Source organism: Macrotis lagotis, chromosome 5, assembly GCF_037893015.1.
Source record: "Macrotis lagotis isolate mMagLag1 chromosome 5, bilby.v1.9.chrom.fasta, whole genome shotgun sequence".
In the NCBI taxonomy this organism is placed as follows: Eukaryota; Metazoa; Chordata; class Mammalia; order Peramelemorphia; family Peramelidae; genus Macrotis; species Macrotis lagotis.
Window position 1 is genome coordinate 226,433,099 of NC_133662.1, and position 26,931 is coordinate 226,460,029.

The 26,931-nt window shown below is 37.4% G+C and overlaps 1 protein-coding gene and 1 pseudogene across 1 annotated transcript; both read left to right on the forward strand.

The window, feature by feature from the left end:
- The first annotated feature begins 3,926 nt into the window (after positions 1-3,926).
- On the forward strand, positions 3,927-4,901 carry LOC141490083 (olfactory receptor 5V1-like). The gene has a single exon (XM_074190345.1). The coding sequence runs from the start codon at positions 3,927-3,929 to the stop codon at positions 4,899-4,901; it is 975 nt and encodes a 324-aa protein (XP_074046446.1).
- A 4,882-nt stretch (positions 4,902-9,783) lies between these two features.
- LOC141489490 (olfactory receptor 5V1-like) lies at positions 9,784-11,769 on the forward strand (annotated as a pseudogene).
- The last annotated feature ends 15,162 nt before the right edge of the window (positions 11,770-26,931 follow it).

Below are 26,931 nucleotides of genomic sequence, written 5' to 3' on the forward strand. Positions count from 1 at the left end.
AAGGCCACATGGCTAGGTAACTATTAAGTGTCTGAGGTCCAATTTGAACCCAGGTACTCCTGACTCCAAGGCAGGTGCTCTATTCACTGCACCACCTAGCCACCCCAGGATATTCTTTTAGATTCATATTCTAATTGGGACAATAGACATTCTTCATCCATTTGGTCTTTTTTGTTTTAAAAACAATTGCTGACATTTTTATTTTGCACTAAGATTTCCAAAGGACTTATATGTTCTTTATATAAAACTCAATGAGGTCCACATTATCTTTATTATACTAATTTTGTATTATATATATACTAATATTATACTAATTTTGTATAAGAGGAAACTGAGCCTCAGAGAAGTTGGATGACTTTACCAGTTTAGATAAGGATTATATTGATTGTAGCACTTCTCTACTCAAGGGAGAAGGCCAGGACTTAACCCAGGTCTTCTGGTTTCAAGGACCCATCTGAGCTCCAGTTCTTTCCAAGGTTTTATCCTCTAACTCCCTCTTCCATCAGGGAGAGGAAACAATTGGTAAACTCTCGATGTTGGAGAAGTCTCTATAATGAACTCAAGTATGCCACCCTCTGACTTGGGTTCATGGGCTCTTGTTCTACTCACTATGTGATAAGCCTGGGTTTAGTTGCTAAAGACCGATTCTCTGAAAGCTACTGGGTATAGAGTATTATACTTCATATCAATCGTTTCTTGCACAGGTCCTCAAGAATAACGGACTGCCACTCCTATTCACCATTTTTTCTTACATCTCATTTCTTTTACTTAAAAGCTTGTTCCATCTCCCTCTTTTGTTCAAGACACAAGAAGTATTGTGATCCTTGACCAAATTTCATTGGTCTCCTCCTCTTCCCCCCCTACCATGGCCTCAACCCTAGCTCTCTCTCTTTCTTCATCTTCCCCTAAATGAGGTGTTGTTGCCCAACAGGAAATTCATAAACATAAGGTCTGATATTTGGCTAATCCACAAGCCCAATTACTGTCCTAGACTGAGGAAAAGGAGCAAACTGCCTAAGTACCATCTCTTAAAAATGTTTCAGAGTGGGACATAGAATGGAAGAAGTCAGTATCCCCAAAGAAGGGACATGGATTAATAGAGTAAAAAATTTGTCTGTGTGTCTGTGTGTGTGTGTGTGTGAATGTGTTTGTGTGTGTGTGTGTGTGTGTGTGTTTGTGTGGAAAGGGGGGGTACACAGGATGAGGAGCATAGCAAGGTTTTACATTAATGGGGATCCAGATTTCCCTTCCTTTATATTTGTAGGAATTTCTCTTGGTGGCTTGCAAAATTTGTTTCTTGTCATTGAAATTGTAGGATTTAATCTCTAAGCTTGAGAATCAAGTTTATTATCACAGCACAGCTCTTGCCTCATCAATGAGCTTATCTGGCCTACCAGGCATTTTTTCTTGATCTTTGCCTATCTTTTCAGATCCAGATGGGATAAAGACAAATTTGTTTCCATTAGTGGATGATCCACTCTGAACATTGGACAAAGGTCCTGCACTAATAATTCTGATAGGCCTGTCCTAAACTTTGGGTTCCTCTCAAATGATGTGAAAGAGTTGATGCAGTAGGCAGGGCTGTATTACCTGGGCATTTACATTTCATTTGCCATGAAAGGTTTCTTTTTCTTTTCTTTCTTATTTTGTTTGGCAAGGCAGGGGGCTGGGGGGGTGTGTTAAGTTATTTGCTTGAGATCACATAGCTAGGTAATTATTAAGTGTCTGGGGCCAAATTTGAACTCAGGACCTCCTGACTCCAGGACCAGTGCTCCATCCATTGCACCACCTAGCTGCTTCCAAAACAGTTTTCTTTTTACAGGATATCACATAATTACATTTTTAAAAGAAGCAGAAGTATAATACCCAGGACATCTCATTATTCACTCCAGTGAAGGAAGATCATGAACATATATAATGGTATTGGTGCAAGGACACAGAAATCTATTCACATCTCCAGTCAGGGAGTTCTGAAGATTACTTGGAAATGTAGGTGAAAAGGAAACTAGGTGTAATTTATCTTCAAGGTCAATTTATGAGCTGCACATGAAAATCAATCTCATTCCTTTATAACACAATTTAATTGCCTACAGGAATAATCTTTGGTTGTTTCCCCAAACTAAATCGACCCCCAAACAATGAAGAATTGTCATCATCAAGGATGCTTCAAAGCAATCCTGGAGTCTCAGGAGGCAACTCCAAAAGAAAAGTTTCCTACAAATTTTGAATAATGGCACCATCATCATCAGAATAAGGAAACAAGTTTTTACTGTGTCTACTTTGTGCCAACCACTGGGCTAAGGGCTGTACAAATTTCATCTCATTGGATTCTCACATTTCCAGGTAAGCTTTCTTATGATTCCACTTTATGGCTGATGAAATGGAATTAGAGAAATATTAGGTAACTTGCCCAGGGTCACATAGCTAGTAAGTTTCTGAACCCCAATTTGCATTCCAGTCTTCTGATTTCAGGTCGAGCACTTTTATACATTGCATGACCTTGATCAGGGCTGTACAACCTTACTTTTAAAACATTTATTGCAATAATAGACAATGTATTTTGATTTGCCATTTTAGTGAGAGCTCTGTGGTAGCTTGACTTCATTTACTAAAGCACTTAATATATAAATAGCTTTCAAGTTGACTACTTTGAAAGGATGAATGTTATCTGGGATGCTCACTATAAAAATACATCTCTGTTGCAGTCTGACATAATACATGGAGATACAGTCAATTCTAGGCAAAATTTGCTGGTCACCTCCTTAACTTCTCTCTTTGCTTCCCTCTCCTATGTTTTGTTTTAATGACTCTTCCATCATAGAGCACATTTCCTCACAGTATGCTGCTGCCCATTCCGCCATCCCATAGAGTTAGTGTCTGTTACAGATTCTCCTATGAAAATGAGTTTTGAAGAGATTGGAAATATTTAGCCTTGAGAAAAAGATTTCTTTGGAATGTGACAAATTAATGTTGAATATATATGAAAGCTCTATTTCACATGTCCTCACTATGCATCCCCAAATATTCTTGTCTCATTAGAGCTCCATCCAGCGAGACCTGAGAGGTTGAAATCTAAAGTAGTCTGGGCATATAGTCTTGGTCTGTTAGGTAGACTGCCTCCTCATCAGATCTGAGCTCAGATACTTCCTAGCTTCCTGTCCTCAGAGTCACAAAGAGAGAATTAGTGTCCTGTCTCTTGTAGTATTTATCTTCTCAGTGCTTAGAACATATTAGGCACTTAAGCATTTATTGATGAATCAAATGAATGCCACACCCACAGTCTTTATATAAAGTTGAAGTCTGTCCATCACTGAGCTCAGATGAGAGGGGTCAGTGAATATTGCTGATGAAACTGGGGAGGGAAAGAGAACTCTCAATTCATGAGTTGAGGATTCCAGTTGAAGTCAAGGGTCCTCCCTTGTTGGCTGTCCTTTGGTATTTTATATAAGTCTCCTAGACTCAGGGTCTTTCTGAAGAACTATGAAATCTATTTTGGGACATGGGAGATAGTGGCAAAAGACTGTCCAGTATGGCCTGTGCACAGCAAAAAAAGCACTGTGTTCTATAAGCCAAGCAGAAGTCACAGCAGCTCAAAAGAAAAATAACCTCCGCAAATCTAGGGAATCTACCCAAAATGTTCACATGAACACTGTGATAGAGCATTGGTATGCTCTCATCACCCACAGTTGGGCACAGTGTAATTTAACTCAAATGTGGAGATGTTGTTCTGATCCTTAGGACCATAACCATTCACATGAGTATCTGTTTTTCCATCTGTTATCTTCCTTTGCTTTATCTGTTCTAGATTAGGTACTTCCCATTGACTCCTATAGCCCATAGTAAGGTAAGTGGGATTTGGTAGTCAGGGGGCTAACTCTCTCCTACCCTCAAATAATGATATCTTCTATTTTCATTCAGCTTCAGCTATGAAAGACATTAAAGAAAGGGGAAACCAAACCATTGTCACTGAATTCCTCTTCCTGGGGTTTTCCAACCATTCAGAACTGCAAGGATTGTTCTTCCTGATATTTTTGATTTTATACCTGATAACTCTTCTGGGTAATTTTCTCATTTTAACAGCAATCAGAATCAATCCTGTTCTTCATACTCCCATGTACTATTTCCTCAGCAACTTGTCCTTCCTGGACATCTGCTACACCTCCACCACTGTCCCCATCATGCTTGTGAACTTTTTCAGAGAGAAGAAGACCATTAGTTATGAAGGCTGCCTGTCCCAGCTCTTCTTCCTCGTTACTTTTGCAGGCTCTGAGTCTGTTCTGTTGGCTGCTATGGCATATGACAGATTTATAGCTATTTGCTATCCATTGCGCTACCCAATTCTTATGAGCAATAGAGTCTGTGCCTACTTAGCAGCAGGGACATGGTTGTGTGGGTTAGTGAATTCTCTGACCCACACAGGGCTGATAGCAGCTCTCACTTTGTGTGGTCCTAACCAGATCAGTCATTTTCTCTGTGATATCCCACTCCTACTGAAGCTCTCCTGCTCAGATACTTCAGTCATTGAGGTTGCTCTCTATGTGTCCTGTGCCATCATCGGTCTGAGCCCCTGCCTCTTCACTGCTGTTTCCTATATGCTCATCATCTCTGCCATCTTGAAAATCCAGTCTACTCAAGGGCGGCAAAAAGCCTTCTCCACCTGTGCCTCTCACCTCACTGTGGTGGTCATCTATTATGGAACTGGAAATTTGAACTATAATCATCCCAGCTCAAGCTACTCCTTAGATGTAGACATCCTGATCACAGTTCTCTATTGTATTATTACCCCCATGTTTAATCCTATTATCTACAGCCTGAGAAACAAGGAAGTCAAAGTTGCCTTGAAGAAGCTATGCGAAGCTTACATTTTACTTCGTTATTCTTGTGCTCAAATCAGTTCCTAACCTGGCATCCATTAACTTGGTTTTAAAAAATATTAATTGAATTCTGAATGTAATTCATTTCCTTTGTAATCCAGTACATTTAAAAACATCATTCTTCCTCATCACTGTCCATTCTATTCTATTCATTCTCTCATTTTTGTTTACTATCTATCTACTAGTAGGTTGATTCCTTACTTGTCTACAAATGTGTCCATTTCTTTCCACCTGCCAAAAACACACTAATAACACAATAGCTACACCTCATATCTCTTCTTCTTTGTGGTTAAATTGCTAGAGGTCATCTAAAATCATTGCGTTCATTTCATTACCTTTCACTCTCTCTAAATTGTCAAAAATCTGCCTTCTGACTTCATCATTCAACTGAAATTGCCCTCTCCAAAGTTATCCATGATCCCCTAACTGCTCAATCTAGTTACCTTTCCCAGGCCTCATCTGCAGCCTTTGCCATTGTTTATCACCATCTTCTATTTAAAATTTATTTCATTTACGTTTTCCTACCATCTTCTCCTTGTACTCTTCCTATCTATGTGATCCTTCCTCCTCAATCTCCTTTGCTAACTTGTTATTCAGGTCATGCCCACAAACCTTGAGGGTCCCAAAGGTTTCTGCCCTGCACTAACTTTCTTTTTTCTCTACATTATTTCACTTGGTGATTTCATCATCTTCCAAGGATTCAATTTTCATCTCTGATAATGATGTGCAAATCTATTTATCTAGCATTAAACATCTCTGCTGACCTCCAGGATCTTATACCTTATTGGACATCTTGGACTGGATGCCCCATAGGCATCTTAAACTCAGCATGTCCAAAACTGAACTCAGCATTTCCCCTAAATCTACCCTTATTATTAAGAGTAGCCCATCATCCAAGTCACCCAGAGGCACAATTTAGGTTTTATCCATATCTCCTCACTCTTACTCAACATTATCTAATCTGATGTCAGATCTGGAGATGTTCCTATCTTCATGCATATGTGCCTTCTTTCCCCTGACACTGTGATAATACCTTACCATCTTATATCTTGACCAATATACAATCTGCTCAGTGGTCCCTTTCTACTCCAATTTAACCTTAACTCAGATGTCAAAGTGATCTTCCTAAAGCACAGGTCTGACTGGCTCACTCTCTGACTTAATTTACTTCAGTGGCTCTGTATTGTCCTGAAGATAGCATAGGAAATGGTCTATTATTCAGTACTCTTTCTAGCCTGCTCCTCCTCACTTTTAGTCTCCAACATTTACTCTGTGATCCAGTGACACTTTTTCATATTGTTCCTAAGAAAGACATTCTATCTCCAAATTCCAGGCTTTTTCACTTGCCTTCGTTCCCTCAGTCCTGGAATACTTTCCCACCTCATTTCCATTTCCTGACTTCCTTGGATCCCCTCATGGTCACCTAAAATCCAACCTTCTGCAAGAAGCCTTTCCCAATCTTCCTTCATCCTAGGGCACTGCCCGTTTCTTATTATCTTCAATTTATTTTGTTTATAGCTTGTTTGTGCATAGTTGTTTTCATGTTGTGCTCCACATTAGACTGTAATGTCCTTGAGAGCAGGGTCTGTCCTTTTTTTAGATCCTTGGTAAAACTTTCCTTATATTCACAGAACATAGTAAAAGTCACATTCTAAGAACTCAATAAAATGTTTTATTGACTAAAAAAGGAATCAATAGTATTCATCATATTGCCAAAGGTGTTTGTACCACATAAGAAGCCTAAGAATCACTAGTCTGTATCAATTTAACTCTTCCTAAATAAATGTTTCCTTTGGTAAAAATAAGAAATATTTGAATGGGTACAAAACTAAAGTTTAACTCATTAACACCTGACTGAGTTTCAATTACAAGCTTCTTCAGGGCACTGACTCGGATTTGTTTTGCTTTTGTATTACTTTTGATATCTCTCACCTTTAGCATATGCCTGGTACATAGTAAGTAAATCATTTATGAAAAGGCAGCTTTAAAATTGATGTGTTGTGGAACAGAGTAGGAGTATCTTGAGATCATCTGAACTTTCTAAAAGTGGAATGTGCCAATATAGTTTTTTTTAATTGTACTTAAAGAGCACAATTAGCAGAGAATTCATCCATATTCTGTTGTATCTCAGCTTCAGTGGTTGCATTGAGTGCACAGTCATCAGCAAACAGAAATCATAGACCAACATTCCTTTTACTTTAATCTTGGATAATTCTGCTCTGCAGGGAGGAAGCTAGGAAGGGCCCAATTCAAGTTTTGGACTTAGGGCTTCCAGAATCCTGGTACTCTGCTTTGTTAACTGACACTTACCCACCTCAATGATAATAATAAATAGGAAGAAGAGAGTCCAGTAAAGGGAACATCTTTATTCCCTTTTATCAGAGAATTATCTTGTAATTACACTGAAAAGTAAAGAACAGTTGGGAAGCACCAAGAACTATGTATAAGGAACGTGTCTGTTTTATATGTATAAAAGTCAGCAAACTCTGTTTCTTGTTGATTAAGAAAATAGCTTTTCTTTTTAAAAGAAAAATAATGAGTATGCACAATTAAAACTATATTTGCTATAGTTATCTATAATAAAGTTGTCTGGATAAGATCTTGTCTTAGCAATTCTTTAAGGTCTTCAGAGGCTTCTTAGAAATTTTTGTGGGTTGGGGTGGCTAGGTGGTGCAGTGAATAGAGCACCAGCCTTGGAGTCAGGAGTACCTGGGTTCAAATTCAGCCTCAGACACTTAATAATTATCTAGCTGTGTGGCCTTGGGCAAGCTACTTAAACCCATTGCCTTGAAGAAAATCTAAAAAGAAAAAAGAAATTTTTGTGGGTTGTGGGGAAAACTGGGACACTATTACATTGTTGGTGGAGCTGTGAATTCATCCAGCCTTTCTGGAGAGAAATTAACAACTATGACCAAAGGGCAAAAAAATGTGCATATCCTTTGATCCAGCAATACCATTACTGGTCTATACCCTGAAGAGATGATGAAAAAGGGTAAAAACATCACTTATACAAAAATATTCATAGCAGCCCTGTTTGTGGTGGCAAAGAATTGGAAATTAAGTAAATGTCTTTCAGTTGGAGAATGTCTTAGCAAACTGTGGGATGTGTATGTCATGGAACACTATTGTTCTATTGGAACCCAGGAGGGATGGGAATTCAGGGAAGCCTGGAGGGATTTGCATGAACTGACGCTGAGTGAGATGAACAGAACCAGAAAAACACTGTACACCCTAACAGCAACATGGGGGTGATGATCAACCTTGATAGACGTGCTTGTTTCCTCAGTGCAACAATCAGGGACAATTTTGGGATATCTGCAATGGAGAATACCATCTGTATCCAGATAAAGAACCATGGAGTTGGAACAAAGTTCAAGGTCTATTCCCTTTAATTTAGGGGAAAAAGACTGATATCTTATTGTCTGATCTTGTTGTCTCTTATACTTTATGTTTCTTCCTTAAGGATATGATTTCTCTCTCATCACACTCAATTTGGATCAATGCACAACATGGAAACAAAGTGAAGACTGATAAATTGCTTTCAGTTGGGGGGTAGGGGGACAGAAGAAAGATTGGGGGGAAACTGTAAAATTCAAAATAAATAAAATATTTAATTAAAAAAAAGAAAGAAATTTTAGTAATGTACTCTGGGTGTCCTTTTTGGTTTCATTTGTGAAATCAGGAGCAGGGTACCTTTTGACTCTCTAATTCCCTGTTTGAGAATTTTGTTTTTATTTTCACCTTTGGATACCTGTATGAATTGCAATTACCTCACTTTTGTTGTTTGTGTTTGTTTATTTTTGTCTTTATTTTTTAATCTTTTATTCTTTGGACCAATACTCTAGTTTTAAGGTATTTTAGTAAAGTATAATGTGACAGAATAGAGCCCCACATAATAACATAAAAACCTACAAAGGAAAGGTGTTGCTAAACTCTGACAAAGGAAATTGCCCAGTTACTGAGATTTAGGAACCAGGAGATAGTCTCAAAAGAATGAAAGCAATAGATTCAAATTCCTCTGTAGATCTTCCTACATAGAATGAGCATGTTCCTCAATTTCATTAGTTTATGAAATTGTAAATGCAACACTTGAGAGCAGATTGGGTCACATATAACCCCTTTAGAGGCTAGCACAGTGTCTAAGGCCATGGGGTTTTCAAGGCAATTTGTCATGGAACCAGATGTACTAAGGACATACCATGGCATTTTGTGATGGATTCATTGATAGAATTTTCCAAGATTTTCTTGAGTTGTTGCCCAGAGGGTCTTTACAGAACCATATGGGACAAAACTAGTTTACAACTCCTCTTGTAAATGATCAAGATATGATGATATATCTTGGATATGATGAGGAGACATCCCTTTTGTGTGAATGTGTCACTCAATTTTTTCTTTTTTGCACACAGACTCTTGGAACTTTAACCCCATTTCCACAAATGATGAAACATTTTAGTATACTTCCCTCACATATTAAAATTCTGTTTGGTTTTTAAAATCTTTCCAGTCTTCTTCAACTTTAATTCCCTCTACAAACTCTAGGATTCTGCTATACTGGCCTCCATGCTGTCTCTCCCACAGGAAACTCCATCTCCTAATCTCCATGTCTTTTCCATGACTGCTCATCCGTGTCTTCATTTCCATCTCCTGGCTCCCCAATCTTTCTACAAAATTCAACTCAAATCCCACATTCTGCAATGTAGATGAGATTCTTAGGCAGAAAAGGACATTTGGAGATTGAGACATTTGTTAAGAATCTAGCTAAAAGAGTCAAAAGGATTTCAGCTCCATTGGTGATAAAGGAAAGTGGGGCAAGTCATTTTGGTTCACAGCCTTAGTTGGTTTTGGAGATTTAGAAGCTGCCATGGGAAGTGTGTGTGTCTAGAGCATAATTTTGATCCCTTTCACTGCAATGGGTATGGTAAGAAGCCAACCAATGCTACACCATCCATATGTGGTACCATCAGTTACAGCAAATGGAGAAACTCTGAATACCAGGAAAAGTTTGCCTCTTTGGTATATACTTTCCAGGGATGTATACATGGATTATGAAGTTGAGGCACATATTGCCAGAACTATCTCAGTTTTTGGGAGTCTTTGAAGGAAAGTTTGGAGAGAAAAGATATTAGACTAGCTACCAAACTAAAGATCTATAGAAGTAGTATTCTGACCTCGTTGTATGTCTGTGAAACCTGGACAGTATTCAAGGGCCAGGACAGAAAACTGAATTTTTTTTTAATTTAAATTGTCTACAAAAGATTCTGAAGATTACCTGACAGGATGATATACCAGACATGAACTAAAGGCCCAAGCATTAAAACTCTACTAGAGAAAGCTCAGTTCTGATAGGCTGGTCATGTTTTTTAATTGCTCAATGTATACTTGCCTATAAGACTTATTTTAAGAAGTGCACAAGGCAAGTACTCACAGGAGGTCAGAAAAAAAGGGACACAAAGATATTCTCAAGATCTTTCAAGAACCTTGGAATTGATTGTGTGACATGGGAGACACTAACAAAGAACTGCCTAGCATGACATGCCACCATCAGAGAGGGTGAAAGCGATTTAGGAGCAAGGCAAAATCGAAGTAGCATAAAAGAAACATGGGATGTGCAAATTTAGAGAATTCACTCCAATGTTCACATGGACTATTTGTGCCTGACCTGTGGTTGAGCATTCTGGGCTCCTATGACACTGATCAGTGACAGTTGGATACACAGTAACTTGAAGAAAGTGGGGTGGGGTGACTTTGCACAACACTCCCTCATTCAAATCCCATTCACATGCATATTATGGCATCACCTACTTGATGTCCTGGTCTTCTTGGAGAATGAAGGACAAACAAAAAAACTTGATTCTAACTTACAGATATCATTTTAATCCTTTTCAAGGATTATTTGTGTTCAATCTGTGGCAGAACATCTGCAATTGATCCTAAGGTCAATAATCATTCATGTGAGTGTGTATTTTTCCATTTTTTTCCTTCTTCCTATTAATTCCTGTAGCTAATTGTATAGTAAAGTGAGATGAAGTAGATGAAAGGGTTACTCAAACAATAATATCTTTCATTTTTATTTCCGCTATGGAGGATATTGAAGAAAGGGGAAACCAAATGGTTGTTACTAAATTCATCTTCCTGGGGTTTTACAACCATCTAGGAATTGTTCATCCTGATATTTTTTGATCTTATACCTGGTAACTTTCTCATATTAGCAGCAATCAGAATTAACCCTGTTCTTTATACTCCTATGTATTATTTCTTCATTAACTTGTCCTTCCTGACATTTGTTACATCTCCACTACTATCCCCATCATGCTGGTGAACTTTTTCAGAAAAAAGACCATTAGCTAAGAAGACTGCCTGTTCCAGCTCTTCTTCCTTGTTACTTTTGCAGGCTCTGAATGTGTCCTGTTGGCTGCTAGGACTTATGAGAGATTTATAGCCATTTGCATCCATTATGCTACCCAGTTCTCATGAGCAACATGACTTGTGCCTACTTAGCAGCTGGGACCTAGTTGTGTGGATTAATGGATTTTCTGACACCCATAGGGCTGACAGCATCAGTTGAACAACCAGATAAGCCATTTTTTGTGATATTTCCCTGCTCCTGAAACTCTCCTGCTCAGACATTACAGTCAATGATGTGTCCTATATGCTCATTATTTCTGCCATCTTGAAAATTCATTTTGCTCAAAGGTGGCAAAAAGCTTTGTCCATCTGTACCACTACAGGTGTAGTGGTTATCTATTAGGGAACTGGAAACTTCAACTATGTACAGCCCACCTCATACTTCTCCCTAGATGTGGACATCCTGACCTCTGTCTTCTTCTGAATTCCTACCCGCATGTTAAGTCCTATCATCTACAGCTTGAGAAACAAGGAAGTTAATGTTGCCTGAAGAAACCATGTGAAGGTTATATTTTACTCAGTCAGGTGTTGAAATGAGTTCTTAACTTGGGGATAATGAGCATATTTTAAAAATTATTAATTGTATTTTAAATATCATCTATTTCCTTTGTAATGCATTGTAGTTTATCATTTAAAAACAATATTTTCACTCATCATTTTTCATTTTATTATCTCCCTTCTTTCATTTTTAACTTTAATCTTGACCTTTCTACTGGTTGCTTCCTTATTCACCTATAAACATGCTCATTTCTCTCCACTATAACTCAATAGTTGCACCTTATATTTCTTCTTTGTGGCTAAACTTCATGAAAGACTATCTAGTACCAATACCTCCATTTCCTTTCAAGTCACTCTTTCTAAATTCTCAGAAATCTGCCTTCTGACCTCATCATTCAACTGAAATTGCTCTCTCCAAATATATTTATGATTCCCTATTTCCTTAATCTAATGAGGAATCCTATTCTACAGCCTTAGGCATGGTTGATCACCCACTTTTCCCTAATACTGTGGTCTAGAGCTAAAGCAATTACCAAAAATCTTTTCATTAATCATGATGAAAAGTTGAAGGTTGAAAATAATCAGATAACTTCCTCATTTTGGCCATAAATGATGCTTACTAAAGATCTCATACCATTATTCCTATGATCCACCAGGCTGGTGGTTCCAGGGGAAAAAAAATCTTTGAGTTTTTTGGGGGGACTCTGGTAACAAAGTTGAAAGTTAAAGGAATCAGTCGATGGGAAAATCAGGAATAGGGCCTAGGTCTTATTTTGTTGGTTTTTGTAACTAGGACCATGATTAAGAGGATTGGCAGGAGGCATTCATATTATGCCTCTATCGAAAAAAATCCTAGGATGCTCGGGCGCAAGCCAGACCAGAGTAAAAGCATTGGCCAAGAAGGTTTTCATTAATTAAGACTTAAAGTCAGAGATTCAAAGCCAATCAGATACTGTCACAGTTCCAACCATAAATAATAACAACTAGCCATCTGGTGGCATTAGCCCCATGACCCACTGAGCAGCTTCCAGAAAACCAAAGTCTTTGGGTTACAAGGGGTGCATGGTTGCAGAGCTGAGTGAAATAGATAATTGAGGGACAGGTTACTTTGCCCTGAAGTTGAAGCCTGAAGCCTTCAAAGTACAGTACTGACAATTAGATCTTCAAGAGACAGGTTATCACAAATTTGTTGCCAAAATACTGCCCAAATATTTGTTGCCACAATACCGCAAAACTGTGACTCTGCCTGGCATTGCTGAAACACTGTGGTTCCTTGTTGATATGGGGAAGACACATCCAAAAGGTCAAGTACTCCAAGGCATCCAGACCATCACCAGAAGTCCTGTTTCCTATTAAATGTAGTAAGAGTGAAAGTGATACTGGAAGAGGCAATGAGAAGGATGTCTCTGAACAAAATTCCCCTCACCATAATCAATATGCCATCATTCATTTGTTATCAAAATCTTCTTTAATTATGAAACAATCATCCTTTCAATGATAACATATAAAATGACCTTTTATTCAGAGCCTTTCATAGCTGCTCTTGCTCACCTTAAATCATCTTACCTTTTTATATTATATCATTTATTCTGAAAATTCAGTGACATTGGTTTTTTATTGTTCTTTGAGATAGAAATTTTATCTCCCAACTCCTGGCATTTTTACTGACCATAATCCCAAAAGTCTAGGATGTTTTTTCCATCTCATTTCTACTTCTTAGCTTCCTTTTTGAGTCTCTTCATGGGTCACCTAACAACAATTTCTTGTAATTTTTATTAAGGTTCTCCTTTATCATAGTTTTTAAGTAGTCCAACTATTCCTATGGAATTTTTCTTCAACTTCTCTATTTTTCTGAAGAAATGCTTCACTTTCTCTTCTATTTTTTCATTCTTTTGAATTTTTTATGATTTCTTGGAGACTTAGAACAGGACTGTCCAACTTTTAAGTTTTTATTGAAATAATAGATAATATATTTTGATTTGCTATTTAGTAAGAACTCTGCAGTAGTTTGGTTTTGAATTACAATATTAATGCTTGTGAAATTCCTGTATAGAAAGGGGTCCCTGATATCCTTCTGGGCCCTGAGAAATTCCTTAGAAATATAACTTTGAGGGGCAGCTAGGTGGCACAGTGGATAAAGCACTGGCCCTGGAGTCAGGAGTACCTGGGTTCAAATCCGTTCTCAGACACTTAATAATTACCTAGTTATGTGGCCTTGGGCAAGCCACTTAACCCCATTTGCCTTGCAAAAAAAAAAAAACCCAAAAAAGAAATATAACTTTGACTGGGCACCTTTGGATCTGAAAATAGTCTGATAGGACCCAAGAGGTCATGGATATACCATAAAATTGTCTAAATATTTACAAAGCATCCTTGTTAGCCTAATTGTCTTGCTGTAGCTGTTAAATTCCACAACTTCCTCCCCCTTCCCCAGGTGTGACTGGAACCATAAAATAGTAAATTCCTGACTCAATCCATCTCAGACAATCATTACACAAAGACCCTGACCTCTGCTCACCCCTATCTATATTGAGCCATACGTTTACATGTTTGTATTAGTATAACAAGATAATATATATATAACTGCTTACTTTGCTTGTCTCTTGCTTGCTCTCTGTACCCCCCCCTCAAAAACACTATAAAAACCCTATCCCCTGAACACTTGGGTACTGTCTGATTTGGGTACTCAATCCCCAGACAGTCCCCGGGAATAAAGATGTCCAACCTTATCAAATTCTGGTCTCCGTCTCCCTCTTTGGGTACAACATTTGAAGGCCCCAGCGAGATCTTGGTGTTTTGTGTAACCAAAGAAGACCGTGTGAGCCTCGAGTTTAGGTTCGAATGGATTTTCTCTCCCTTTCCTAAGGGATCCAGCCCCTGAGAATGTTCCAGGGCCCCAGGACTAGGTAGACATAGTCTTAGTATGGACTTCTCCTCGACTGCCATCCCCCATTCGGCCTAAGTGGAGATCCTGTTAACACTTCTGGAGTTAAACTTGTTCTGGTTCTGGGTCTAGACATTTGGTTGCAGGGGAATTACGTATCAGACGTGATGTCCAGGTCCCCTCTTTTGGGTGCTCCTTGCAAAAGCAGGGACACATTTGGTTGGCCTTTGGGAGGGTGAGATGGTCAGACATGACACTGAAATCTCCCCTCACAGCATTCCTGAGATGTCAGGAATTTGCCATTGGCCTGTGTTTGTGGATATGTGTTGAGATTGACAGTTTGGAAAATTCTGTTGCATTTGTGTGATCTGTGCTTGTGCCTCATCTGTCTTTATGTGTTTAGATTGTCTATTTACATGTGTGTTCAGGTTCTTCTATTGATTTGTTAAATGGGGAGAAAAGTTCCCCTAAAATTGTCCTTTGGTTTCCTCATTTAAATTGCTGCTCTGGTATTTTGGGCAGCTAGATTTTTAGGCATCTAATGCCCTCACTGGCCCTCCCCTTGAGCCTGCTTTCTGCCTGTGTTACAGTGGATAATCTGATGCCCCCCTCCTCACCCCTTCATTTTATCTTGAGCACTTCCAAGAGGGATTTTTTGTTTTTATTTAAAAAAGGAATGGATTTTGGTGTTAAATTGACTGAGGCCAAACTACTCACCCTGTTATTTAACTATTAGGAGAAGGCCACCCCCCCATTCCTTGTTTATGTTCCCTTCTCTTTACTGTTCTCCTTGATTCTGTGCTGCCAGAGTATTTCCTCCTCCTTCCCCCTTACAGGAGAGAGAGCTACTTCAGGAAAAATTAGTAAAGTAAGTTTTAAAAAGGACCTTATTTTGAAGTTAAAGAAACAGCAAATATTACCAAATATGTTAAACAAAGAAATCACAGAAAGAAATTCTATTTTAATTTGAAAATAGGGGAAATAAATTTCAGAAAGACAAGAGAGTCAGGTTAATCCTAAAGTGTGTAATGTGGTTACCAAGATGCCTGTATAGGGGAAACTAAATAGTCTTTTTCCAGAATGATATGGCATCATTAGAACTTCAGGAGTTTATCAATATAGATTCAAATATTGTTAGTTATTGCAGAAAATTATGGGACATGTAAGGGTTGAAGAAAAGAAGACCAACCCCCTCCCTCAGAAAGAATCTAGTATGGTCTCTATAAAAGTTATTCAGTTTACTCTATTTGAAAAAGGGGGGCAGGGAATATTCTAATTAGGCTAAGGGATTTTTGAATGACTGCCTTCTCCAGGATTTTAGCAGTTGTAATCAAGAAATGTTAAATATTAAAACCTTGGAATGGAAAATGCATTGTGAAAAGTGGAATCATATCTGTAGTTTATCTAGCTGCATAAGCTATGTGATTCTAGTTCAGAATAGTATGAATTAAAGTCAAGAAGAACTAATGAAAAGGAATGGTGGAAAATGTGAGTTGTATAGTTTGAGTAAGAGATTCTGAAAGTACTGGAAAGAAAATCCAGACTCAGAGACAATTGAGGTTTCTTTTGAAGCATTTGTTAAGTATGGAAAGTGGTAAAAGTATGTAGACAGAAGGTTTGAGCAGGGTTGACTTTGTACACCAAAGATGGATTTTGGGAACTTTGGAAAATGGTTTACAAATCATTGTAAGAAAAAAAGAAAGTATAGAACTATAAGTCTATGGGGAGATATGTGTTTATATGAGGTTGGGGTGATTTAAAATTGCATTTAATTGGTACTTTTTGCAATGTTTGGCAATGAATAGATTAGAAAAGTAATAAACCCCATAAAGTGAAAAGTTTGATATGAAAGCAATTGCTAGGTAAATGTTAATTTTATTATGTTATTATTGATCCTATAATGTGCTAATCTAAAGATATATGTAAGTTGAATGTAGGGGTTTGTAAAGAATATGTTTGAGTTTGGATTCTGATGTTTTATGGCCCCTCCAGAGTCATGGGAGTCAGGACAGACTTGTGAGTTATGTGTTCTTAAGCTTTAAAATAACTAAACAAGGGGAGTTTTACACTGATTGGAATGTGGATCATGTATTTGGGAAGAATATGGAGTGAGTGAGTAATGATAAACAGTAAAGGTAAAGAATTAGCACATATCACTTTGATATCTTAAATTGTGGGGACTCTCCAATTCCCAGAACATAGAATGTTCTAATATTATGAGATGTTGGTCAGTGAGGATAGAAAGTTCTTATAAGTGAGAGCATTGAGAAGTTAGAATTGCACTGATAAAGATAAAAAGAATTTACAAACTTTTTAGGCTTTTGAAAAGAAAATGATTTAAGGCAAATTTGAATATGACTTTTGGAATTTAAGAGAAGTATGAAGAAAATCTTGTAGTCATAAGAAGGGATTTTTTAGCAACAATTGGTCTTAAGAATTCTTTGTATTTTAAAGTTTTAGGGAATAAAGAAAACATACATACAATTGAAATATGCTGTGTACAATTAGTAAACTTTGTATAAGAACAATTTAAGCTATACTTTTTGAGATTTTAAAATTGTTTTGTAATAACAAATAAATTGAAGTTTCACCTATCACATTTGTAAAGATTTCTGTTATGAAAAAAAAAACCAGAGACTACCTTGCCAATGGGTTATAGTTCTCAAGGTCCTTTAGGCCCAGAATATTTGTGAAAGGCTTTGTTTTTCACCTCATGTTTATGAAAGGGAATATTGATATGTGAGATCAGTGTAGTTTATTATCTCTTAAAAAGAGGAAATTATACATATAACTGTAACACTGTCATAAGGTCATAAGTGTACATTGGGCTTTTGAAATTATTATATAAAACTAACATTGATAGAGGACCTTATTTTCTTTGAAAACAGAAGTATATTTGGAAGAGATAAAATAAATTATAAAGCAAAAATTCAGAAGAGGTTTGTTTGTAAAAGATAATTACAAGGTTAACTTTAAGAGAACCAGTTGTTTTGTGTTGCTTTAAGAGAATGAGATGTCAGCATGTTCTGTTTCATGTAGGTTAAGAATTTAATGTTTACATATCTTAACTGCAAGATAGCCCTTTCCAATGATATTGAATAAATGTGAGGGGCTTTGGAAAATGATTAGGAAATTAAAACTTATGTAACCCTAATTAGATGACTTATCAGTAAGTACGAATGAAGGGTATTATCAAACATGTGATCTGCTTTTGGAAATATAAATTATTTTACTGTAATGATATCAAAGCTGGAATTAATGATTGTTAATGAGGGAAATTATTAAAGCATGACCCTCTGGGTTCCCTGAAAATTTTAAATGATGTGTTGGACCTTGCTCTAGATCTGTAGGTCCAGGTATAAATGTAATAATGGAAAGATTATTTTGTGAAACCTAGTTCTTAATGCGTTACACTTATTACTGTTTTGTTAAATTTAGAGCCCCCAGCCCCTGAATTTCCAAACCCCATCCCCCCCCACCAGTCACCAGGTCCCTTCTGTTCCCCCTTGGAAGATTCCTTCGCTAGATCAAAAGGGGGGGAATACAAGAGCAGGGAAGGTAAGGAACATTCCTAGACCTGTCTTCCCTTTCCGCCTGAACCAGTCTACTCCCCTCTTGGAAGATTCCTTTGCTGAATAAAAAGGGGAGAAGAGAGTAACAGGAGGATGGTGGGGAACTGACAGAAAAAGTCTTACCTCAAAAAAAAATAGAAAGAGAGACAGGAGAGCTCAAGTGCTTAAAAAGGGAAAGACCCCTCCACAGGTGGGATGTGTGATTGGGAAAGAAAAAAAAATCTAAGATCCAGAGGTTAAGAGACTCCTTTATTGAAAGGAAATCACGTTTAATGACTATCTGCTTGCCATGTGACCTGAGTGATGACTCTCATTGTTTCTAAAGTTTCTGAACTAGAGTTTTGGGAAGTGAGCTGGGGGTTTTAAAAGTGTTGTGACATTCTGACAAACTATTGCTAGTGTTGTAACATTCTGATAAAATTTGTCCAGAATGGGAGGAATCAAATAACCTAGATTGTTAAATTAGTTTGGAATTAAACTATTTTAACACTATTGTAACTTTTGCAAGGAGTTATATGATTTGGGATTTTAAACTATTGTTTATTAACTATTGTTTATTATTTAAACTATTGTTTATCCCCACCCTCAAAACACTATAAAAACCCTATCCCCTGAACACTTGGGTACTGTCTGATTTGGGCACTCAATCCCCAGACAGTCCCTGGGAATAAAGATCTCCAACCTTATCAAATTCTGGTCTCCCTCTCACTCTGTGGGTAGAACAGTTGTGTTTACTAAAATTGCACTGCAAGCCACATTTTGGACAGCCCTGACTTAGAATGTCATTAGATACCCTTTACTCAATTCTAGTTTTCAAGGAATTATTTTCTTCTATAAGTTTTTGATTCTATATTTCAGGTTGGTTGACTTCCTTTTCATAATGTTCTTGGATTATTATTCTTTTTCAAGATTTTCCTTGATTTCTATGATTCAATTTGTAAAGTCCTTTTTAAGTTCTTCCAAGTACCCTTTTTGTGCCATTTCTCACTGAAAAAGAGAGGGGACTTTTTAGCTCCATTATCTTCCTCTGAATATGAATGCAGATCTTCTTTATCCCCATAGTAACCATCTATCTTTGGGTTCTTTCTTCTCTGCTTGCTTATTTTTAAATTTCATTTTGTTTTTGGTATTAGAATTAGTAGTAATTATTAGTACAATAAAGTGCTAGTCCCAAGGGATGAGGAATGATGACCCGAGTCACAGGAAGTTATTTTCTAAGATCTGTCTTGGGGCCCAACCTTAGATTCTCCTATCCAATCCAAAACCATGGTCAGGACACTAGTCACACTAACCCACAAATGATTTTCCTCCCTGTGATCCCTTTACTGGCTTTAGGTCATTTTTTTAAAGTTTTTGCAAGGCAATGGGGTTAAGTGGCTTGCCCAAGGCCACACAGTTAACTAATAATTAAGTGTCTGAGGCCAGATTTGAACTCAAGTATTCCTGACTCCAGGGACAATGCTCTATCCACTATGCCAACTAGTTGACCCCTTTGGTGGCTTTAAACCACAGTTATCTTCTCTTCAGGAACTGTGGGCAAGTGCCCACAGTCAGCAAGGTCCCATCCCTTCACCTTGCTACTGTGCACAGGAAGTGTGTGCTAGGTCCTTCTCCCTGAAGAAACAGTTCTGAATGGTTTGCTTAGCACAAACATGTTACTTGTTCATTTTACAGTGTTGAACTGGAAGTGTCAGCACTTCACTTGGACCAAACCTACATTTTATGTTATTTTTATTTCTGATGCTCTGAGGTGATACTTTTCTTTTTGTTTGTGGAAGAAATTTGGAGAACCAAAAGTTTTCTGACCTACCCAGCCATCTTCCCAGAATCTTCTTCTGGGTTACCACAGCTTGATAATTTCCAAGAAGGATATAAACTTATTTTCCCCAAAATGATGCTGAAAAGATTATGAAGATAACTCTTCAAGAAAAGCTTTTGGGAAATCCATTAATGCATGCAACATGGAATTCCATCACATTTCCTTAGCATTACTGGCTCCATGACAAGTTATCCTTGAAAACCCTGTGGCCCTATAAACTGTGCCATGCTTTAAGGGGGTGACATGATCCAGTCTATTCTCAACGTTTTATCTCATTCATACAATTAAAAAATTGTGTATCATGCTCAATCTATGCAGCAAGACTGAGAGGTATTTGAGAATTCAAAATTCCAACCTATTGTTTGGATTCTCTCCTTTGAGACTACCTACAGGTTCCTAAATCCTAGTAGCCAGACAAATTTTTATCTGAGTTTAGTAACTTCTTTCCTTTGTAAGTTTGTGTGTTCTTATATGGGGCTATATTACTATATTTGGCTAAGATGCCTTAAAACTAGAATACTGGTTCAAAGAATAAGAATTGAAAAAATAAACATAGACAACAGAGATCAAAAGGGAAAAGGAAAGAAATAAAACAGGGAATGACAAAGTTAAAAGTTTTCTTGCCCTTGATTTCACAAAAGAAACTATAGGGGATACCCTGGTTACCTGTGGGAGAGAACCTCTGATAAAGATATCATTTCTAATATATATATATATATGTGGTCCTGATTCAAATGTATGAGTTAGATCCATTCTCCAACTGATAGTTGGAGAAATCCAAACCATAATCAATTACATGGAAAATGCTTTAAATCACTAATAAGAGAAATGCAAATTAAAACTCTAAGGCAGTCTTCCCAGAGACATGATCAGGGGACATCAGGAGCACTGTCTAGGAGCAGACCGCAATGCCAGATGCCCCATTTGTCCTTACCATGTCTGTTCCCTCCATGAGTTGCACCCTTTGTGTCTTCTCTGACCATGAATGTGCCTCACCAATATGGTCATCATTCACACTCCCATATTTGCCTTCTTTCCTCTTCTATCCTCTGCTTTGTCTGGGCAAATTTTTGCTCACATTTTCCTGAGTTGTTTAATTATATGTCCTTTACATTGACCTCTCCCGTGGGTAACCAGGATGTCCCCTGTAGTTTCATTTGTGAAATGAAGGGCAAGACAACTTCTACCTTTGTTATTACCTATTTTTTTTCCTTTTTTCCTTCTGAGTACCTATATAAGTTGCAACCACTTTATCTCTGTTGTTTGTGTTTATTTTTTCATCTCCTACTCTTTGAATCAGTATTCTAGTTTTAAGATTGGCTCTGATTGACTCTTGAAACAAGCATATTAATAAGGGATGATGACCTCTGATGTTGAATGAAAATTCATTCTATGTCTCCAACCTGGGGGTAAGAGTGTTTCTCATGACCTTCTCATCACAAATACTGTTGTCCATTTGCCTAAATGCAATAAAACTTCCTATATACACCCTCACAGCAAACACTGATATCTATTAGACTATATAATCAAAAGGAGAAGAGACAGACAGGATGTGAGAGTGACAAAGGCAATGTTTGATACAGAATGCTGGACTGATCAAAGATTCATCCTCTCTATGTTAAGTATTCACATTCAACCAAAGTGGTAGCCCCAAGGCAAAATTAATTTGGCTGAGAAGACTACAAAACACTCAGAAAATAGTTTGATGAAAATGATGGGGAAATACAGAACCTGCTAAAAGAGGAAGTGAGAAAGAACTCCACAGGGTTTACCAGCAGGATAGTTCATCCATTTCTAAGAAGGTAGCATTTAATTCCATCAAAAGTAAAGTATAAGCAAAGTTTAGAAGGATGCAGGACTCTTGGCTCAGTAAAAGGGCAGATGAAATTCAATTTTATGCACAGTAAAAAAACTAAAATGCTTTTATGGTACCCTAAAGGCTATTTATGGGCCAAAGACATATTTTGCATCTCACCTATTCAGTGCTGATTGATCCACATTTAATAACCAAGGAGACATGATCCTGGATAGTGTTCTTAGACCACCATCAATCAATGTAGAAGCCACTGACTATTTACCTCAAGTTGAAGTCAATCAGTCTATATCAGAAGTTCTAACTGAAGAAGAAGTTTTGAATGCTATTAGGCTACTTTTTTTTGCTAGGCAATGGGGTTAAGTGGCTTGCCCAAGGCCACACAGCTAGGTAATTATTACGTGTCTGAGGTAGGATTTGAACTCAGATCCTCCTGACTCCAGGGCCAGTGCTCTATACACTGCACCACTTAAGCTGCCCCTTCTTAGGCTACTTTCAAGTGACAAAATACCTGGTGCTGATTCTATTCCAGCTGAGATCTATTGGGGGAGGGTTACCTTGCTCATCTAAAAACTGACTGAAATTTTCCAGGTTTTATGATATGAAGAGATTATTTCCCCAAGAATTCAAGGATGCCTCCATTGTCCCTTTACATAAAAGTAAAGGGAATAGATTGTCCTGTGACAATCATAGGGATATTTCTCTTTTAGTCATTCCTGGTAAGATTCTTGCCAGAGTCTTTCTTAATAGACTGATCATTCACCTGGAAGATGGACACCTCCCTGAGAGCCAGTGTGGCTTCAGAAAGGGTCAAGGAACAGTCAATATGGTGTTTGCTGCCCAACAACTCCAGGAAAAAATACCAGGAATAGAACAGGAGTCTGAGCATAACATTTGTAGATCTGACCAAGGCCTTTGATACCATCAGTCAAGAAGATTTATGGAAAATTATGACTCACAGGTGGGTCTCCCATTCATAGGGCACATGGATGAGCCTCACCTTTGCAGGGTGTGAATGTCAGGCAGGTATATGGGAGGGAAGGGCGCCTTCATGTGCTATGTTGGCACCTGCTTGAAGATCAGAGAGGGGAGGCAGTGACATTAGACGGGGGGAGTTTTGGAATAGGGAAGAATCACGGGGAAGGACAGGTGGAATTAGTGACTGCAAGTCAATGGGGAGAATTGAAAGGAAATGTAAGGTTTCCTGTCAAGAAAAAAAACATTGGAAGGAAAGGGGGAAGGCATTGAAAATTTAGGTTTAATTAAGAGGTTTAAGTTTCTAGACTCAGACTATAGGTTTCTATCAAAGAACTTCATGCTGCCTCTCATTCTTTTAAGAGAAAGAAAGAAGAGGAAGGCAGAGAAAGATGTAAAGGAAGGAACCTGCTTTTTTATTATTATTTCTTGACAACAAGCCTTGAAAACATGATGTTTGGAAACCTGACCCCTGCCTATGCTTCCTATATATTGTCTTCACCTGTCGTATTTCCATAGATAAGGATGACATCTCAGATTTGTCCACCTCCCTAAGAAACTACTGCATTGCAGTAACCAGATTTGCAAATTTGTATCTATCTTGACACAAATAAGAGGAAAGAAGCCTCTTCTCTCCATCAGGGAGATTCTGCACAGAGTATTTCTTAAGATAACACAACCTGAAAGGTTCCATCAAAAGACCCATATTCCCAATAGAAAGGAACATTTCAGAGCCTACCTATCCCCATTGCAGTGAAAGTGGCCAGAATTATACTCTGGACACACTTCCAATGGCATAAACATTGCCAGAGCTAGTTCAGTGAATGTAAAGCTCTAAAGGAAAGTATAGAAAAGAGTATTAGTTTGACTGCAAAATTAAAGATGTACAGAACCATTGTTCTGACCTCCTTGTTTGTGAAACCTGTATAGTACCCTGTCAGGAAACTGAATCATTTCCATTTGAATTGTTAGAAAGATACTGAATATCAGCTGGCAAGATAAAGTACCAGACAATGGGGTCTTTCCTAAACTGCCAAGCATTCAACTTATACTGCAAAAAGCTCAACTCTGATGGACTGGTCACAAGATCAGTCAAGCAAGGCAAGTAGTCACATGAAGATCAGAAGAAGCAATGCAAGACACTCTGAAGGTCTTTCTTCAGACCTTTGGAAGTTATCACATGACATGGGAGACACTGGCAAAGAACCACCCAGTATGGCATAGGAAAAGGTGATGTGCTCTATCATCAAAGCAGAATTGAAGTAGCACCAAAAATGAGGTGCAAATTTAAATTTCATCTGAAAAGTTTACATGAACTACTTCTGCCTGATCTATGGTTTTAGAAAAGTTAGATTTGAGAGATCTCTGGAGTAAATTGAATGAAGAAAGAAAGGAATATGCCTTCTTCTCTCCAGTACATGACACTCACACAAAAATAGTAGGACATAAAAACCTCATAGTAGAAAGGCAGAAATATTAAATGCATCTTTTTCAGATCATGATGCCATAAAATTACATGTAATAAAGGACTATGGAAAGATAAACTAAAAATTAATTAGAAACTAAATGACCTAATTTTAAAGAGTGGATCAAACAAGACATCATAGAAATAATCAAAAATTTCATCTAAAACAATGACAAATATGAGCCATCAAACCAAAACTTATGGAATGCAGGCAAAGCAATTATTACTAGAAATTTTATGTCTCTTAATGCTTATATGAATAAAATAGAGAAAGAGGAGATCAATTTATTGGGCATCTAAGTAAAAAGCCTGAAAAAGAACAAAGGAAAAATTCCAAATTAAATACCAAATTAGAAATTCTGCAAATCAAAGGACAAATTAATAAAGTTAAAAGTAAGAAAACAATTGAATTAATAAATAAAACTAAGAGTTGGTATTATAAAAAACAGTAAAATAGATAAACCTTTAGTTAATAGGATTCAAAAAAAGAAAGAATGTCAAATCACCAGTATAAAAAATGAAAGGGTGAATTCACCTCCAATGAGGAAGAAATTAAAATAATAAATCACAGCAGTTTTTTCCAACTGTATGCCAACCAGTCTGATAACATAAGTGAAATGGATAAATATTTACAAAAACTACAAACTGCCCTGATTAACAGAAAAGGAAATAAAACACTTAAATAATCTCATTTCAGAAAAAGAAACTGAAGAATCCTTCATTAAACTCCCATGAAAGAAATCTCCAGGGCTAGATGAATTTATAAGAGAATTCTACCAAACATTTAAGGAACAATTAATTCTAATTCTATGTAAACTATTTGAAAATAAGATGAAGAAGTTATTTATGACAGCAACATAGTACTGATAATGTTTGTCCTTCATTCTCGAAGATGACCATGACATCAGAGAGCGGATGCCATGATAAGCATGTGAATTGGATTTCACCAGCCTCACTTTCTCCTCCAAAAACAACTGGATCTAGTGGCTAGATAAGAATCAGGGCAAATGGAGATGGCTCTGGATGGGAGGAAATCAGAATTAAATGACTTGTCCAGGTTATACAACTAACTAGTCAATGAAGTGTCTGAGGCTGAATTTGAACTCTCATCCTCCTGACTTCAAGGACAGTGCTTTATCCACTATATCACCTAAGCTTCCCTATAGTTCTAATGCCTAAAGCAAGAAGAGTCTAAACAAAGAAAATTATATATCAATCTCCCTAATGAATATTGATGTGAAATTTTTAAATAGAATTTTAGCAAAAATGATTACAAAAAGTTTTACAATCAGGTAGTAATTATACCAGGTATGTAGGGAAGGTTCAATATTAGAAAACAATCAGCATAATTTACCATATCAATACCAAAATTAACAGAAATCATATATCCTTGGTTTTGAAGTAATATTTCCTGGTAAACTGGTCACTAAAAGAAACATATCTTTAAAGGATCATAAATTCTGCTGTTGAATGAATGTTGACTTACATGGATGATATGTCTCCAACCTGTGAGTCATAGGAACTCTCAGGTGAAGGAGAGCCCCAGGTTCTTTATTTCTGTATAAACTAGGTTGTAAGCTCCATGAGGGCAAGAATCTGTTATTGTGTGATATAGAGTGCTATAGATAATTTATATTGAATATATTTTAAGTGAATAAGTTTAAAATGCCAAAAATATATAGTAAAGGAAGATCAGAAATGTTGACAAGAAAGTAAGTCTAGATAGGCTTCAGAGAGGTAATTTTCAGGGTTCCTTTGAATGTAAACATTTTGATCCTGGGTTGGGGGGGAGGTGAGTAAAGCCCCATTGCTGGAGGCACTAGGGAGGAACTGATCCAGATATTCAAGAAAGTAACCCCAGGGAGTAAAAACTACTCTATTCTCAAGGGATCCATTAGGTTAATAGGAAAATAGGAACAAACTTGGTTTATAAATAGGAACTCAGATGTCTCTCATTTCACACAGGTGCAGTCCATAAAGTGAGGCAAGAAGTTTAGAGCAGCCAGCCGAAGAGAACCTGAAAATTCCAAATCATTTCATTGTAGACACTGGGGCAGCAGCTGACTGCCAGGGGCAGATTCTACCTCTGTTCTCAAGACTTTATAAAGCAAGGGCTTTTCCATTTTATTTACTGAAAAAAATAAATTTCTTTCCCATTCGAGATATCACAACCTCTCCTTTGAGGTTTACACCTAATTTCATTCACCTTTTTCTTTTTAGATTTTTGCAGGGTAAATGGGGTTAAGTGGCTTGCCCAAGGCCACACAGCTAGGTAATTATTAAGTGTCTGAGGCCACATTTGAACTCCAGGGCCAGTGCTTTATCCACAGTGCCACCTAGCTGCCCCAATTCACCTTTTTTTAAAAGGAGATAATTCCAAAGTAAGTGGTAAGTCATGTTTCTTTAATTTACATGAAATGCCTTAGTTTTTTTCCTGAGTTTTCTAATTTGCTCAGGGAATATCTGGGTAAAAGAATGTTCTTATGACAAGTGAAACTCAGGAGTAAGGAAGGTAATAAAATTTATTTTCTGCAGGACTTATATTAGGTTAAAAACATCTGGTCAATTTAATGAAAAAAATTCATAAATGGAGAAAAATATCTTTGTATTGCCAATTTGGATGGTA